This window comes from Trachemys scripta, chromosome 19, assembly GCF_013100865.1.
Source record: "Trachemys scripta elegans isolate TJP31775 chromosome 19, CAS_Tse_1.0, whole genome shotgun sequence".
NCBI classification, from domain to species: domain Eukaryota; kingdom Metazoa; phylum Chordata; order Testudines; family Emydidae; genus Trachemys; species Trachemys scripta.
In genome coordinates this window covers 10,817,552-10,836,360 of record NC_048316.1, presented here as the reverse complement: position 1 = coordinate 10,836,360, position 18,809 = coordinate 10,817,552, and the positions used below count along the sequence as shown (strand labels likewise).

Below are 18,809 nucleotides of genomic sequence, written 5' to 3'. Positions count from 1 at the left end.
GGCGGAAGTGGATATAGGTCCGTGCCTGGAGCTGTCCCCTTTTCCGGAAGTGGGTGTGGTTGGGTCTCCCTGCCGCCCTGGAGGCTGAGGGACGGATATGGAGTGAGGGAGCCCTCCCCCCCCGCACGTTGTGAGGTGAGGCCGGTCCACGTCTCCCGGGGAAGGGATGCTTGTGGGCGGTGGTCATCACTTGTCACCCCAAAACAATAGTCAAGATACAGTTTATCACTTAACTATGAGTAAGAGGCTGGGGCCTACCCCTTGAGTGCTAGGGGTAGGGGGTGCGTCTGTGTGAGGTTTGCAAGTAAAAGGCTAGGGTAAACTTGTGGGGGGGGGGGTAGGGCAGCCCAAGGGTGCATAGGGACTAAGGGTGAGTGGTATGAGTGGAGTCTGTGGCGGGAAGTAGATCGGAGAATAGGGACAGTCATAGAGGTGGTATTGGCTTTTACTGTGTTTAGTATAGTTGTGGTTATTTGGTGGTGTTTGCTATTTCTTTACCAGTTAGTGAAAAGGGAGTGGGTAGGAGCTAGATAAAAATATATTTGCTCACACCCATTTGAAGGGGGTAGTTTTCTTCTCCCCCCTAACATTTAAAGCCCCCCTCTCCCCAACCAAAATACTTTCCCTTCACACACCCACCCACACACCGTTGCTTTTAGTGTTTAATAATTTTCTAGCTAGTGCCTGGGATATTTTCCAGTTTCTTGTTAAGTATAGCACAAAGGGCTATTGACTTCAGTTCCAAGTGTTAAGACCTCTGTTTTTGTTTTTGGGCCTAAACTGTATTTCAATCAACAAGTTATCCAAGAACGCAAGTGTTTTTTATAACCCAGATAATTTGTTATTAGAGAAGTGGAGATTATTTAGAGAAGTGGAGGTTTGATTGGGAACACCACAAGTTTTTAAGGTTGATGGTTGTAATAATGTTGTGTGGAAGCCTCAGGCATCCAAGCCTAGGCTTTCTCTAGCTTATCTAATTCCCAAAAGAATATGTCAAGAATGCATTCCATTCCATAATATAGGGACTAAGGATTTTAGTAATTGCTTCTTGGTTTCAGTCATGTTTCCATTTTGATATGCTGTGGCTATTCAACTTCTTCACTCTATTGACCACTTTAAGGGAAAAGTTATCCCATAGACCACCTGTTCCTGCCCAGCCTACCAAATCCGCCACTGCTTGGGTCTCCAAATGTTTTTATTCAGGTATTCTCAGGCAAGATACTGCAGATCATAGGTAGTTCATGGGTCATCTCTTAAGAAACACTTCTAGGGCACATTGGTCTTTATTGTAGTGTAGAGTCCCTGCTTGCCAGGACACCTTTTAAATTCAGTTGGTACATATCTGGATATCAATAAAATGTGCTCTGTTTTATAGGTGTGCACTTTCCATATAAAGATTTAAAATGGCTTCAAGAGGAGCAATAGAGACCAGTAAACTAAAACAGAACTTGGAAGAGCAGTTGGACAGGTTAATGCAGCAGCTGCAAGACCTGGAGGAGTGCAGGTATGAAAAGGCAGGGTCTCCCTTTTAAATGTAAATATTTTCCCGGCAACAGCTGGCAGAAGAAAATGCTGCACCTTTCAGTATTCCTGTCACAGTTCTTTGAGGCTTTGTTTTTAAATCAGCATAAGGATGCTTGGATTAAACAGTGCAGGACAAATTCAAATGAACTTTTTCTACTCTTTCCATGTATAAGAATGGCCCCTACAGGAAAAAAGAGAGTCCAGGAAAACTTGTTGCACTTTTCTTGGAGATTTGAAATTCTTAGGTGGAGTGTGACATTGTACTACTTTTGTGAACAATGGAATCATCACCTGTTCACAGAATTCAAAATTCATTGTTCATTATCTTTTAAAAAAATGCTATTCTTGATGTTTGTCCCTGTTTTTCATTATAGTTATTTTGTTTTTGTGTGTAGCTTGGAAAACACAATCAAATGGTTCAGTGATGTCCTTGAATATTCACTCTTAAGGGAATAATAAAAAACAGAGATGGAAAACACTTTTAGCCCACCTTCCTGCCACCGCAGAAATGTTCTCTACAGTGAATTTTCTGATGTCTTTGTCCAACCTAGTTTTAAAAGTTCTTACCACTTGTTTTCATGAATCATTCCACAAATTAATACAGCTCACTGTCATAAGGTTCCTTCTGGTAAAATTTTCCTTTTCTTCATTTCATCCCATTGCTCTTAATGTAATATTCCATTCTGTCACCCTAAGCACTTGCCTCCAACCTTCGTGTTTACAATTTTTATATAGCTGTAGATGGCGACCTTGTCTAGCCTTCCTTAACTATTGTTTCGTCAACCTACACATAGTATTTGTTCTTTCCTCATTAGTGAATTATCCCAACCTCTGAAGCATTTTTGTTCCTTTTTGGAACTCACTCAAATTTATCAGTCACTTTCTGGTAATAAGGCACCCAGAACTGCATGCAGTATTTTAGATGTGGTCTCAGCAGAATTCTATAGAGTGGGACTACCCTGCTCCCTAATACTGTATTTTTAACAAAGTTGCACAAAATCCTAAGCCTTCTGGTAATCTAGAGGCCATTTCCACATAGGTATCCAAGGTCAGAACTTGGTCCTGAATTTCCAGCTTGGCAGGAGGTAGAAACCTGCCAAGCCATTGTACTTTTCACCTGAGGCAGTACAGTAGAATCTCAAAGATAAAACCACCAGAGTTATGGACTTGCCAGTCAACCGGACACCCTCTGGAACCTGAAGTAATGTTGCAGTAGCAGAGATGCACGCACACAAATACTTTACTCCCTTGGGGCTTTAGTCCTGGGGCTCAGGGCTTCAGCATGGTTGTGGGGAGGTGCAGCTGCAGGGTGAGGGTGGTCAGGGCTTCTGACTCTCAGGAGCACCGGTGCTCAGGGCTTCTGCTTTGCAGGGTGTGCTGGGGCTCAGGGCTTCAGCCCTGTGGCTCTGTTCCTGGCTTCAGCCCTGTGGGGGGCACTAGGGCTTTAGCTACAAGGAGAGCACGGGTCTCAACCCCAGCGCTCCCCCTGTAGCTAAAGCCCTGAGGTCTGGCGCTCCCCACCCCCAGCCTGAAATCGGGAACGGAACTGCGGGGCTGAAGCCTGGAGACCCAGTGCTTCCCACCCCCAACCCTCCACGGCTGCAGCCCCTCCCCAGTGGCAGAAGTCCATAACGTGTTGTTCAGAGTTAGACGTTTGAGTATGGACAACCTCCATCCTGAGGTGTTCTTAATTCTGAGGTTCTACTGTATGTTTCAAGTTGCTCCTCTAGTGCCTCCTTGGGCAACTCAAGAAACCACACTGTCTGGCCATAGGCCTTGAGGAAGTGTTCAGCCCTCTTGAGCTCAGAGAGAAGGTTATTGTAACTGAGTATGAGAAGAGGAAGTACGAGTGTAGATAATGGGGCAAACTTTGGGGTCAGGAGTACAACCCTTTTGGGAAAGGGAAATAATTTGTAGTACACCTCTACCTCGATATAACGCTGTCCTCGGGAGCCAAAAAATCTTACCACGTTATAGGTGAAACCGCATTATATTGAACTTGCTTTGATCCACCGGAGTGCGCAGCCCCGCCCCCCAGGAGTACTGCTCTATCGTGTTATATCCGAATTCCTGTTATATGGGGTTGCGTTATATCGAGGTAGCGATGTATCATCCTCTGGAGTCCCCAGCTAAAATTATGGCCCATTGTATTAGGCATTGCACATATACATACTAAGTGAGTCCCTTCTCCAAACAGCTTATAATCTAAATAGACAAATGGTGGGAGAAAGGAATGATTATTATTAAGAAAGTATGATTGTAAACAAGCTACTTCTTTGAGGATGCTATTTCATGTTCATTCTTGAAATAAGCCTCTGGTATGACTGACCTTCAGGTATGTTTTAGAAAAGTAGTTCCCATTGGAACTGCACAAATGTTCCCTCGTGGTACCAAGATTCAAAGCCTCAGCTCCGTCCTTACCATAGCTAGCTATGGGTGTGGAGACCTTTACTCCACACATAGGTATTACTTTACTTTTATTCTTAATTTTACCCTGTATTACCTCATCTAGCACAATATTAAGGTTAAAAAAATGATCTTGTGGAAAGTGAAGAATTCTTAGTTTTTCAGCAGTGAAGTATTGAGACTCCTTTGCAAGGAGACTAGAACTTCCTAGGCTACCCTTGAGAGAGGGAAATGTTGGACAGTCATTATTCTCCTATTTCATTGTCTTCTGAGAGCAGTTGTTTCATTAACTTGTTGAATTTCCTTTAGAGAGGAACTGGATGCAGATGAGTATGAAGAAACCAAAAAAGAAACTCTAGAACAGTTAAGTGAGTTCAATGACTCACTGAAGAAGATCATGTCTGGAAATATGACTTTGATAGATGAACTCAGTGGGATGCAGCTGGTAAGGATGATTCATACTTGGAAGTCTCCTCTGTGGTATCTTTCTAAAGATAGCATATGTCATATTCTAGTTTGTGAAAAAGAAGGTGAAAATACATACTGGTGTGTGTGTGTGTGTGTGTGTGTCTGTGTATGTGTATATATGTGTATGTGTACATATACAGACTGTGTACATGTATTTACACCTTTGTATTTGTTCTACACACACCAACTCATATATAACATATGAATATTCCACATTAATCGAGAATATGTTGATTTAATCTGTAGTCTTTCAAATTAAAGCTATATTTAAGAATCAGGGTAATTAAATATGTAGAAATAGAGTTGTGTATCTCCAGGGCAGGGCTTAAATATAGCGGACACCTTGTTAAGTGGAGTCTGATATGAAAGATGGTGGGGAAGACCCCACCAACTAGGTTTAGGGCAACACATTGTGAGAAGTTTCTACCCCATCTGCTGGGTGGTATAGCAAGGCTCTAGGGGACCCTGGTACAAGAACAGATTAGGGACCCCTTCCTGATTCCAAAATCTGCCCTTCTCCAGCTCCCCCATAACCCTAGTCCAGCACCCCTCCCCCCATCACCTAGCTCCTCTCCAGTCCTCCGATGTTCCAGACCCCAGTTCCTGCCTGGGTCCCTCATAGTCCCAATACAGACATCTGTTCCCTAGTTCCTTTCTCTCCCTCTCTTTCCCCCCTCCAGCTCCGCCATAATGCCAATCCAGCCCTCCTGTCCCAGTTTCTTCCTAGCTTTAAATGATTTAAATGGAGTTTCAGGATGAAGGGGAGAAAAGAATTTTAAATTGAAATGCTAAATTAGTTATGCAAATAAGATCAAAGTGTTACAGAAACAGAAGAGACACTTTTACTATGCCTCCTAATCCCATAAGGGGAGTAGAATAAGTAATAAAGCAAAAAAGCCCAAAAGTCAAGGAGGAATGTTGAGAAAGTGTAGTGTTTGTGTTTGTTCCCATCCCCAATATATGGTTTGAAACTTATGCTGGCAAAACGTATGTCGCTCAGGGGTATCTGTTTTTCACACCCCTGAGCGACACACATTTTGCTGACATAAGTGGTATTGTAGACATGGCCTGAATGTCTCTTACCAGCTGAGTCAGAAGGTGCTGTTCAGCATTTGTGAATCTGGTGTAATGTGTCTGTATTTCATGTTTGCTATTAGGTGTGCTCATTCTTTTAGCTTGTTCTTTTTCTTCCAGGCTATACAAGCAGCCATCAGCCAGGCTTTTAAAACTCCAGAAGTCATTAGAATGTTTGCAAAGAAACAGCCAGGGCAGTTACGGACAAGGTTGGCAGAGGTAAAGATTCCTGGAGACAGAATCTAACTCTAATAGATTTATTTCAACTGGCCTGATTTTTGTCCTTCCAATCTCCACAAATTAAAGGTCAGTGTGAATTTTGTGGTGACAGAGAATCTTCTGATGCCTTTCAGAATCTGGTCAGCGTCAAATAGCTATCTCACTGTTGGGCATGGAGGCTGAAAATGTTACTTGTGTTCCCTTCTTCCCCCCCCTCATTTTCCTAATACAGCCAAAAAAAAAAAATCTGGTAACCAATAGTAAACTGAGCACCAGAAATACTTCCATTATCAATATAAATATAATTTCAGAAGAAGAGCCATGATCCTGGAACTCAGATTGAGGGACTGGCTGGTGCACTAGCCTTTCATCTCCAGAGATTTGGATTCAGATTCTGGATAGGATACAAGTGAAATGAAGTGTGGTGGCATTATTCTAGTGGATGTTTGTCCTCAGAATATTACCACACAACTTGACATAAATAGCAACCTCTGTTCAGAACTGGTCCAAGATTGGAATAGCCAAACATGCTGAAGTTAGGATTAAAAGGCACTGGCAGAGCTGTGGGGGGGCTTTTTCACAGCTCTTTTCCACACACTTTCACAATTGTCATATTCATTCACAAGATTTTTTTAAAAGGAATCTAAATGTAGGTTCTTGGGGTGGTCACGTTGTTAATTTTCCACTAGTTTCATGTGAAATTTTCCACATTTGAAAAAAATATTCTTTCTTGTTCAGATGGACCGAGATCTGATGGTTGGGAAACTGGGACGGGACCTATACACGCAGCAGAAGGGGGAAATCCTAACTGCCCTCAGGAAGCTTGGAGAGAAGGTAACAATATGAGCATTGATATCTGTCATTCATTGAGCTATGATTATGATTGTCCCTTCTGACCTTAAAGTCTATGAAAAGGGAACTGAAGTTCTTTCTTGCTAAACACTTGTTTTGTTTTTGTGTGCATTAAATATGTATAGAGAAAATGCAGTTATATTGTGTAATGCAGAAGCATCCTTATGGCTGCATCTACACTACGAGCTAGGGGATGTCAATCCCCTGCTTGTGTACACATACTTGCACTAGCTCTCCTTGAGCTGGCAAGAGCATAAATAGCAATGTAGCTGCCCGTAGCACAGGCAGTGGCAGCACAGTTGGGATGTGCCAAATGCAAACCCTCCTGAAACCCAACTGTGCCTCTATTGCCTGTGCTACCATGGCTATGTTGCTGTTTATACTTGCGCTAGCTTGATGAGATCAGGGGAATCAGACTTAACCTAAATTTCAGTGTCACTCAGCCTCCCTGAAGAGTATGCTATGGAGAGTATAGAGAACAATACTGAGCATTTGTATAAACCCTTTCATAGATGGTTGATCATGACCTTAATTTACAGTGGACTCATTGATTGTCATCTGAGTGCATGACATATAACTAACATCAATTAGTACCTGCTTAAAACAAGCTGCAATACTACTCGTTCCCTAATTAACCACCCAGCCATGGAAAGAAAATATCAAAGGCTTACAATAATACACTGTCTTACTTCACCCTTGAAAGGTAGGTATTATCCCCGTTATGCAGGTGAGTAAACTGAATTAGGGACGCTAAGTGACTTGCTGTATGTATGGAATTACTGGGAATAGAACCCAGGAATCCTGACTCTTAATTGTTGTCTCTAACCACTAGAGGGATGAGGGGAACAGTTATGTTTTCCTATTCCCAGTCTGTGAAGGAAATGGTCCCCATGTATGTTAGCTTTAAAAAGGAAGCAGTTTCCATTGAGGAAGATGCCTGTTCTTGTGATGTCAGATTCACATTAGCTTTCCAGTGTCTTGGTATGTGTTTTGCTGCGAGTTACTTGAGTAATATTCCATTAGTTTCAGAGTAGCAGCCGTGTTAGTCTGTAATGGATTCCATTAGTTGCTTTCTTTTGATAGTGCCTGGGGTTTGGATATTTCGTGTGGAAGACATGACTTGTATTTTATGCACCTGTGTCCCAGTTACAGTATTCATTTTAATCAATACCTTCTTCCAAAAGATTTTTATTCCTGGTCTAAGATGCTGATGCTTAAAATGGCTTGGAAGAAATAATTGCAAAAAGTTACTTAAGATCTTAAATCATTAACAAACTACTTGGATAGACTTAGTTAACTATAGTTTAAATGGAAGACTTTTTTTTTAAGCTGCCAAAGTCTGAGTTCAAGTATCTGTGTTTCTCTTGTGAGAGTTAATAATGTCACTAACTACTAAAGCAAGGCAAGGAACTGCACTCCTTACAATATTTTTGATATTGGGCCCCATCTATGCTGTAAATACAACTCTAGCACATTAATTTGAACCAGTAATGCAGCTGTGTCCACAAAGTTGTGAGAAAAGCTGCACAATCCTTTGTCAGCTTTTTTGTGTGTACGTCTGCCGCACCTCCTATCTTGTTTATATGAATTGATTATAAGAGAAAGTAATCAGCTGTCATTTGCTATCTTGGACATTCCCAGTAGACACGTGAGGTAGAATATTGTTTCAGGTACAGAAACTGGGAGGGAGGAACCAGTTACGTACTAAGTACAGATAGGGAAGGTATCTGTGTATACTGCAGAAAGTGTTACTCCTGGGGGAATTCTGCGCCACTGTGCAATGCAGAATTTTGAAGAAATTAACGTTGTGTGCATAGAATTTCCCTGCTCCTCAGACATGGCTGCCACGAGAGGCCACTGGACCCGGCAGAGCACAGCTCGCACATAGAAGACACTGCCGGGGGAGGGAGAGGAAGCTAGAGGGTTCCTGGTAGCTGCACTTCCCCGCCCGCCCTGAGGGAAGGAGAGGGCAGGGTAGGAAACTCCTTGCAAGCCTGGTACTGAGTATCAGACTGTTTCTCCCTCTGGATCCATTGGCTCTGTGAGGGGAGGGGGGACCACAGCTGGGCTCTGGCAGGGGGAGAGGGGGCAGGTGTCTGAGCTCTGAGGGAAGGGGATGTGGTTGTCTGGGCTCAGGGTGGGAGGGGATGGGGGTATCTGATCTAGGAGGGGCCCTGTGGCTGTGCTCTGGGGGGGAAGGGGTTTGGGTGTATTGGCTCAGAGGGGTGCTGCAGTTGGACTCGGAGAGAGGGGTTGTGGGTGTCTGGCCCTCTGGCTTGGCTCGGGGGAGGGAAGGGGACAGAGAAACAGGACCTGGGTTGTCATAGGGGTTTCTTTAACTCTCTACTCCTGGGGGAATTTTAGTGTGTGTCTGTATTGTTAGACCTACTGGCTGACAGGTATTTTGAAATAAATTACCAAAATAATTGAAACTGGCGTGATTATGCAGTGCCATTTTGACAAATAAAATTTGCTGAATTTTGAAATATTGTGTGCAGAATTTTTAATTTCTTGGTGCAGAATGTCCCCAGAAGTAAAAGTGTGCTGAACATATAGCTGATTTTCAAAGTGCTAGCCATATATTACCATGTTTTCTGTGGGCTCAACCATGCTGAGTTGACTCTAAGAGGCTAATTGGTTACAGTACTGATTTAAGTTATAGTGTAGACAGGACTCTGATTTCATCAGGTCCTAAAGGAAATGCACAAAAACTTGAACTGGGATTTGGGTGGTTGAGAAGGATGAAGGAGGACATGATTTTCAAATACTTTGGTTTAAAAAGCATTTATTTGTAATTTAAGTGTTTCCATCCAATCTCTTAATTTAGGATGTTGTGTTGAAATGCATTTCAGTACATCTTTAAGTGTACAGCATTTTCCATGAGAGGCTGTGGGCATAGTATATTGGACAGGAAGATAAGGGTCAGGGACTCTTGGGTTCTAATCCTAACTGGTACTCTGTATTTTGAGCATGATCTTTCACCTGTATTTCTTATTTTTAAAATTAAGATTAACCTACCTCACAGAATTGTGAAGATTAATTGGATGTCTGTACAACACGTTGAAGTGATAAAATGCTATATAAGAGCTAAAGATCATGAGATGGTCCTCAAAGCATTTGCATTGCAACAGGTTGCTAAATGAGTAATTATGCAGCAGAGCTAAGTTATGTAATTTATTTATAATAATTTTTCTCCAGTGTTTTAGTAATTTTACAGTGTTGACATCCTTTACCTGATGGCTGTAGTATATCTTATATTTTTCAAGAACTAAAGCCTGGAAAGGAGCCTATAATGTTTAAAGGGAACTCATGCTCTCCATTATTCTGATGTGTACTCAGTTCTTTCCTTCATCTAAATAATTATTTCACAAGTGTTACATTTTTGCCATTGGTACAGTGCAGTAAACTAGCCTTATCAGTATGTTAGAGCTATACTGTTTTTCTCTTTTGAAAGAGGTTTTTTTTTTTTTTTTAATAGGGTATTTCCAGAATACCATAGTTGTAAGGGCTCATTTTCTAGGTGCAAACTCCCATTCCATTAGTAGCTGGGACCTGGGAGTGCTTCAAAGACAGGGCACCCAAACCCTGGGAAAGGAATCTAGGAGAGTTGGGTCCTTGAAGATGGTGGGTGTGAGGTGACAAAACAGGGAGGATGCTCAGGGCTCCTAAAGGAATGCAGCAGGCTTCACCCGTGGGAATTTGCCATATTGCTGACACCAACAATTGGGAAGGCTCGTATCAGACACATCAATTTCTGTCTTGCTTTAATAATCAGAATACAGTCTTGATGAGTTCCTAAATAATAATTTGATCTTACCTCTGAATTTCCTGGCTTTTCCAACTTTGTGATGCTAGTTCGTTACTGAGTATTCATAAATGTCACTTGTCACAAAGCATTGGAGTGCCACACAATAAAAACCAAAATACATATGCACGTGACCAGATGGTTCAGGGTTGTAATGAAACAGATTGACATCTCTAAGTCATTGCTTTAATATGGCCATGGCAGGTAGTGGCTGAAAGCTGTTGGTCTGTTCATTGGCCTATGTGAAATAAGTTTGGACTGGTATCCAGTTCCTCATGGCTAGGTGTCCAAATCACAAAAACACCATTGCGGTTCGCATACTTGTTGACAGCCTCAGCACAAAGATGAAGGGTGACCTCCTCTCCTAAAGGTAGTCTCTGCAGTTTGGCATTGAGGTTCATTGATACAATTGGCTAAAGCTTGCAGCAACGCTGCTTGTGCTCTCCCTTTTCTGTTGATTGACAGAAAGAATTTTTGTCTATCTGGCACCTTTCTCCAGTGCTTACTTTGCATTCACACCAGTCAGATAATGCCATCACTTTAAAAGCATATCAGATTCACAGGTCCTACAGGATGAAATATTTCATATATACACAGATACATATCCTTACAAAGTGAAAAAGATTATGCAATTAAGGTGTCCAGTTCATATATATATATGGTTTTTCTGGTTCAGCTGACTCCAGATGATGAGACTTTCCTGTCAGCAAATGCAGGTGCAGCCCTCAGCCAGTTTGAGAGAGTCTCTAGTGACCTTGGTAAGTTTCTTGATACAACTAACATCAAAGCTTCTCAGCATCCCCGTGCACTAGTGGAAAGAAATGGCTACATGACTCGGGATCTAAAAGGGAAAATCTGACCAAAAATATCCATGCCACTTAAAAATATATGTCCTAGTATAATGCTGGTGAAATTTAGATATACTGCTCTATGGAAAAATAAGTACAATGTGGAAGAAACCTAACGTGGAAGAAACCATTAAGTGTTCCATGTAATGGGGCAGCCTTGGGAGTTATACCTAGTAAATAGGGACAACATTTTTAGGGATAAACATGATTTCTGCTCAAATTCCTTGTCCTCTTCCAGTACTCCTGAAAAAAAGCCTTTTCCCTTCTTGGCCCTGAGAGCCCTGCAGTTTCTTGCCATAGCAACAGACATTACAGGGGTGAAACACATCATCTCTCACCACTGTCATAAACAGATGCTCTCCCCCCCCGCCCCCCAAGTGGCAAGACTGAACGTCTGAACGTGCATTCAGTATGCAATTAATGTTGCATATCAACACATTGCAATATTAAATCTAGATTCTTCTGGGCCAGATTTCAGTCCAGTTGCTTCTCAAACTGGGGAGAAAGCAGTGCTTCTGTGAGACTCTATTCTGACTACTCCTCTTTGCCACTTGCATGCTTCCAGTGAAGCAGGGGTAATCGTTGTGGGATAGACGTGTGAAGGGCCAGGCCAGTGTGTGAACTTGCTGAACTTGAGGCCTTACCCTGAAATGCATCTTCTCATGGCTCTAGCTTAAAGGTCCTGGGAAGCTTGGATCTTGTTAGGTTTAGAAGGGGGTTAGAATTGGGTGGATGTCATCAGCCTTGCAGCTACTTTCCTGGCCACAGCTTTTCAGGCATGCACATAATATAGCTGAAGCCAGAATATGGCCCCATTTTTTAACAAGTTATACCTGAAATGTTTTTGTTTTCAAAATGTAGGTTTGACTTCTTGCCCCAAAAGTACTCTTGTGTTATTTTGTCTGATTTAAGGTATCAAAAATGAACCCCTCCAAAACACAGTCCCTGCTAATAACTTACTGTTTCTCTAATCTGGGATGGTGGTGATGGGATAAAGACCATTTTTATTTGTTTTTCCTTCCATAGGATCTGGAGACAAAGTCTTTGCTCTGGCTAGTGTTGAAGTGGAAAAATCAAAGCAATGAAGAGGTGTGTGGGGCTAGAGTTTCTCCTGTTGTCAGCAACATTGGACTTCTATCATATTGTAACTGGGTTTTTTTGCTCATTTGATTTTTTTGTAAACTGTTGTGGGGGTGGGGGGAGGACTTCAATCTTAGTCACAAGACAACGTAAAGTGAACAGTCTTAAAGTGCACTTTGGGACCTCAGTGTCTGTACCCCATAGCAATGTATGCTCTGAGGCTAAACACTAAGTGGTATTTCAAAAGCTGACTATGATTGTCTTCTTTGAAAGGGATCAACTATTTTCCACTTTTCTGAATGTGTATTTCTCTATTAAAATGTCATCTTTTTCAATGTGATGACAGTGAGTAGATCTTTTCAGAAACACATCGAGTCCCAGCAAACGGGTCAGTTTTCAGAGCTATTCCTTAGCTTGCCTGTAAAATTCAGTCTTGTCTGGAGTTAGTCCCTACTGAATAGCTTAAGTGTAAAAACACATTGTAACTTAAAAAAAAAAAAAAAGACTGTTTGTAGAAAGACAGGATTTCAGACAAACTGTTCCCAAAAAATCCAAAATGAGAGTACACATACCAACATTCGCTGCCTGCATGTTTGCTCTGGACATGAATGAATGCCATTGTATCTCTGAGTGTTGATTGGCAAACAATGGAAGCCCTGTTGGGAGTCTTCTGGAGTAATTTAACCTCGTGTATTGAAAAGACAGGGAAGCACTAGGAAATGGCAGTGAGAGGCCCACTCTGACCTCTTGCTGTTGCCCAGGATGTATCAACTACAAGCTACCATTATTTCCCCAGATTTCTGGGGCAGCATGAAATAGGTTGTAAGTAGAAACAAACAGCCCCAATCATAATCCTGGTCTATGCTATAACTAAATCAGAGGCGTCAGTTGCAATGCTGTTTTCTCGTGACCTGCTTACCACATGGTTAAAAGCTGTAGTGCAAATGAGACCTGTGTGGCCAGAATTAGGTTAAAACCCAGGACAAACTCCGAGTTTAGGTGGAGCAAAATAAAACCTCATACTGTCCAGGGTCTTAGCCTGGTTCTGGAAGACAATTTGGTCCTATGCGCACTACAGCTTTTTACTGTGTGGCAATCAGGCTTCTGACTCTATTGGTATAGACTAAATAGGGCTTACCGCATTTGCTTTTGTAGATGGGTAGTGGTTGCTTCTCAGTCCAAATGGAAGAACTGTACTTGGTGCTTTAGATGTGTGTTCCATTCATTGTTCTTGTAACTGTAAAATATCTGTGCACACTGGTTCTGTACATTCAATAGTGGGGATCATTCAAACAGTTACAATACAGGCAGTGTTACTTTCTAGTTCAGTATCTGTAAATACTTCATGCCAATTTGAGCAGGAAATCTTTTTTCACAGGTGAGTTTTGCTTGACTACTTATTGAAGGCGTATGTGCCAGGTCTTCCTCTCAGTTTAAATTTGGATGTTGACCTAATGATACCAGGAGTTGTAGATGTTTCTCTAACAGCCTTTCATGCAATCTTCCTTCTCTTTTTAGCGCTGCTTATATCTGAACCTTTTCTCCAGCCGTAAGAACATTTCTCAGATGCACATTTTACAGCTGTGTATCAGCTAGGATTTATTTTCCTTTCTACAGAAGAAAATAAGCTTGTCCAATTCCTTATCAGGTTCAGTCTGTCCTGCACCTGGATGCCAGAATCCTAAGGTTCCTTATCGCAGTACATCTGGAGAAATTGTGTTTCCACTGATAGTTTTATTACTTCTAGCTCATACAGAGAATTAATTTCACTTTAATCCTGCACAATTTAGATTCTGACGTTTGATGAAGATTGTTATATTTTTTCCCTTTTGACTAGCTGTTTTAGATACAAACTATCCCTTCCCTCCCCCCCCTTTTTAAAAAAAAAAAGCTTTAAATGTGGAGGAAGTATATGAAATATCATTGGTAAATGGAACAGCTGGCTGAGAGTAGAGCGACATACTATTATTATACAGCACCCCACAGAGAAAGCGTGACTGTGGAAATCTGATGTGTTCATGAGTCACAGACGCAGTCAGTCCCCATTCTAACAAGCTTTTGATAGAGACAGAAATCTGGTAAGAGAAGAAATCTACCCTTTATTTCTTAGAAATTCTATGGATACTGAAATTATTTTTCTGATAAAAATTAGTTCCTTTATTAAATAAATGAAAGCTATTTACAGAATGGAATGATTAAATGCAGGGATTTGTTAGCATTATAGTATGGTAAATTATCAAGTAAGAAGGAATAAAGGTTTTCAACTGTATAGTTAAGGAGGTGACTGTGTGTGTCCAAGAGCTTTTAGCACCAGATAATATTCTGATCTTCCTAGGAGGTGGTACTTCATTTTTTGGTGACTCTTCAAACTGTTTGTTACTATAGAAGCAGTTGCCTCTGTGTTCAGAGTTGTTGATGTGTGAGTGAAAGCAACTTTCTAAAAGCTTCACATCTTTAATTTTAGTTAGTTACTGCGGCCTCATGGGAAATCTTGACAACTTGCAAGTTTTCCTGAACATTGTTTATCTCCTTGCTCCTTACCTGAAATATTTGATTTCTATAGCAACCAGTTTTGCTGTCAAAGAGAGAGTAGTGACTTAAGATGGGCAAAGATCAGACAGAATTTAAAGAAAAATAGATCCTGTTTTCATGTAACTGCCCCTAATTATAAAAATTAAGTAAGGCAAATACTGAAAAAAGATAATATTTAAAATTGTTTCTAAACTAATAATGGTTCATGAATATCAGATGCTTTCAATCCAGAGTGTGAGATTATGAAACTCTGGGACAAATTAATTTAAAGTAAAAGCAGGTATAATTCTGTTGACATCAGTAGAGTTGTGCCTGCTTCAACGAGCACTGAAATTTAACCCACAGCTTTCAGGACATGCTTCTCTGATGCACTCTGTGGAACATTAGAGTTTTACTTTTTAAAAGGGGATGATATTTTAGTAGGTTTCTACCAAACTTTGATTTTCTACCAAATCTATACAATAGTTTTTTCAATTTAATGAAATGTTTTTCTTATCTAAATGTACACAAATAATCCACTACAGTGTTGAAACTCCAAATGCTATACACTGCAGCTATCTAATGAGACTAGACAATGACGTTGACTATAAATTGTAAGTAAAACTGGACCAGTCCAGTTTGTTTGGATAGTGTATAAAGTGTAATAAATAAATCCTAAACAAACATCATGAAGGATGAAAAGGTAAATGAGGCTTTGACTAATTCTTTTAGTTGTAAACTAAGGTTGTAATAAATAATCAGGAAGGGATTTCAAAAATAAAATTTTTATTTTGATAGACATGTTTCTAAAAGCCACTACCTTAATGAAGAAAACACATAAATCAATAGAGGCAAAACAATCCTCTTTTTTAGGTGGGATTCTTAGTCCATAATATCACAACTTTTTGTTTCGGTGTCTGGGACAGTATTATCTTCACTCACACAAAGGCTGCTGTAGCTTCACAGCTGAGAAAGCAGCTTATTAAAGGGCATTATGGACAGTCTAAAATTATTGAAAACAAAACAGTCCATGGAGACTTTAACCTTCCTCTCCTCTGTCTTTTACTCTGCTCATTACTGGTGCTAAATAACTCTCCGCTTCCCGAAATGCTTGCAGCATTAATATGTAAATGAAATCTTTCAGCGTTCCCACAGATCCCAGTGAGCTTACTGTATGGCAACATGGAAATCGCTTCCCTTCTCTCCAGTACTAGAAAGGAGGTGTTAATTGTGAAAAGAAATGCTATTTTATATTTTAATTGATTTGCAAATACTGGTGGGTTTCTTAAAGCCTCCATTCTACAGGAAGGTGCAAGATTGCTATTAAAATGGCTCCCTTACTCAGTATATTTGTGTGTTAAGTATGTGGGAGCAAGAGTGGATTTTTAATAAACACTAGTCATAGACCATCTTATAATTCAAGAGAGGTTCCCTAAAGTGATGTTCAGTGCACTTAGTGATGAAATGTTCTAAACATGAGTAGGAAGGACATGAACATTGAATTTGTCGAGTGGAAGCTTCCTTTCTTGTGTTTTTCTCTCAAAGCATACTGAATTCTCTGTTTGGGGGGGGGGGGGAGACTTTTCCCACTCCCCAAACAATAAAATATGAATTGCTGCAACAGACTTATTTACTGTGATGAAAGATAGAGAAGGATGTAGATGGGTCTACCTTTTGTTTTTTTTCCCCCCAGAAGTTCCCTGATTTAGGAAGGTAAAGGTGAGATGGGACGCATGCCAAAAGAGACTTCAAGATTAACTGTCAAAATCGTTGCAGGATACTGTGGGCTAAGCAGACATGCCTGGTTACAGTTTGGGTGGGGTCAAAAATGTGTATCTTAACCCTTGGGTTGAGGCCTTCTCACAGAATACCTTAGCCATCGATGTAATTTACAAAGGAAGACAATGAAACTATGTGCTACTTACATGTTGGCTACACAAACTATTTCTCTAAGACAGGGCTGGCTTTAGCAGGTGCGGGGCCCTATGGTGGGACGCAAATTGCCTCGTGCCCCCCCACCCCGACTCTGCCCCCTCCCTGCCCCATTGGATCCCTCCCCATATCCCTGCCCTGGCCCTGGCCCTGCCCCCCAGCCACGCCCCCTCACAGCCCCATTGGATCCCTCCGCAAATCCCCACCCTGGCCCTGCGTCTTCCCCAGCACGCTGCATTCCTCCTCCTCACCCCTACCTCCCAGACTTGCGCTGATCAGCTGTATGGCGGTGCAAGCGCTGGAGGGAGGGGGAGAAGCAGGACGTGGCTTTTTTTTTCCCCACTCCGCCGGCAACCCCGGACATTGCAGGGCCCTCTTAGGCATGGGGCCCCATCGGGGAATCGGCTTAAAGCCGGCCCTACTCTAAGATTACCACTTTTTAAATGGCTACAGTAATATCAGAGAGACATCACAAAGTAATCATGTTACTGAGAAGTGTGCTATATTAAACATGGTCCCTAGTGATCTTGGTATCATGACTCCACCAATACCCTATCCCTGATGCTTCTGTAGGTGGTGAAGATAAACACTTTGTCAAGAGTTTGCCAGAGCCTGGTGCCCCATAGAGCAGGCTTATCTCAGGTTTTACTGAAAACAAATTAACATTGAACTAAGACGAGCTAGCTAGGCATTAAAGTCCACAACAGAAACAGTAGTCCTTCATAGAGGTACAACGCATACACTGTCCTTGGTAGGCCTTGACCATGCCAGATCACTTGGGTTATGGTAGACACAACCTTGTTTCACCCAGAAGTGGCCCCTAGTAAAACCAGCCAACTGTTTTTATCTGAGCTGCTGGGCCCTGATTGGTCACTGCCGGCTCCTGGCCCTTCTAGGCGTGGGAGGACCAAGTCTCACTCGTTCTTCCTGTGGCTGATCATGTGAGGCCTCTCTAGGCAACCTGGGGGGCTGGAGGATGGTCTGAATTCAGTGCTCTTCCTTTTTCAGCATTACTACTACTTTGGGTGGGGCATGCCACAGTAGAAGGGCCTCCAGTAGGGGCCAGCAAGTGCCTGGAACGCCCCCTCACATCCATGTTCCAATATTATGGTAATCATTTGCTCAGCTAGGAAAGCATTAGCCTGAACATCTAAATGTTTTTTCTTCAATCCTGCATTTTAGCAAGTGTTTCCTCTTCACATCATCATCTTTTAATAAAAAACAATGTCTGGAGGAAAGGATGGTCTTGTAGTTAATAATTCACAGGCCTTGGACTCAGGAAATCTGGGTTCTGTTCCTGGCTCTGCAGTAGACTCAGTGTGTGACCTCCAGGCAAATCACTCATTCTCGGTCTCATTTTTCCCCATCTGTAAAATGTGGATTTTAATACTTTCATGTCTCATGGTGTGAGGTTAAATCATTGTTTGTAAAGTGCTTTGAAGATTAAAAGCATTATATATGTTTACCATTTTACTTCTAAAGCCAATATTATAAAATGCAAACAGCTGTAAACCTGGCAGTTCAGCTGCCCAAAGTTCATTTTGGTCATATATGATTTTTCATTTTTAAATCTTTTTTCTTTGTAGGGCTAGTGTGGTGGTTGTAGGATCAGAAAGAAAAGGGACAGGGAAAAAATTGCTTCTATGAATACTTTTGTGTGTGTCTTCCATCCCTTCTTCCCCCTGTTGTTTTCCTCTTGTTCATGGGTGATCTTGAATGGAAAAGTAACAAATTGTCATTTGTATTACCATTAAAGGAAAAATATAAAATTAATCGAAGAGATCTCTTAAGAACCCATCATGTTATCTCAGTTGAGGAAAATCTATTTCAGTTGGGTAGGGAATTTTGTGTTAGTGTTACAGCCTTTTTAGCTGCTGTCTTAGTAGGATGTCATTAGTGGTAGAAATAGTAGGCAAATTAAAACTTATCCTTTTATCTTTTTCAGTCACTGTGCAAACCCTTTACCACACTGATTTTATGTTTCTCCCCATCCTGGCCAGAGAAAAATAATTAGCTATTGAAAATTAAAAAAAGCTGTAAATGTCACCTAGATGCTGTTCCCTACTTTCCCGCCTTCCCTCTCTTCTCTG

The 18,809-nt window shown here is 41.4% G+C and overlaps 1 protein-coding gene across 1 annotated transcript; it reads left to right on the top strand.

The window, feature by feature from the left end:
* Nucleotides 1-37: 37 nt before the first annotated feature.
* LZIC (leucine zipper and CTNNBIP1 domain containing) lies at nt 38-14,166 on the top strand. Its single transcript, XM_034753149.1, has 7 exons — nt 38-135; nt 1,376-1,504; nt 4,240-4,375; nt 5,593-5,691; nt 6,430-6,525; nt 11,025-11,106; nt 12,223-14,166. Exons 2-7 carry the CDS (start codon nt 1,404-1,406, stop codon nt 12,279-12,281), a joined length of 573 nt encoding a protein of 190 aa, XP_034609040.1. The 5' UTR covers nt 38-135; nt 1,376-1,403; the 3' UTR covers nt 12,282-14,166.
* The last annotated feature ends 4,643 nt before the right edge of the window (nt 14,167-18,809 follow it).

What these genes read in the sequence shown, in the direction of transcription:
- LZIC (XM_034753149.1), top strand. Translation starts at nt 1,404, where the DNA reads ATGGCTTCAAGAGGAGCAATAGAGACCAGTAAACTAAAACAGAACTTG. An exon ending in TCAGGAAGCTTGGAGAGAAG is followed by an intron (nt 6,526 to 11,024) that starts GTAACAATATGA and finishes TTTCTGGTTCAG; the next exon opens with CTGACTCCAGATGATGAGAC. An exon ending in GAGAGTCTCTAGTGACCTTG is followed by an intron (nt 11,107 to 12,222) that starts GTAAGTTTCTTG and finishes TTCCTTCCATAG; the next exon opens with GATCTGGAGACAAAGTCTTT.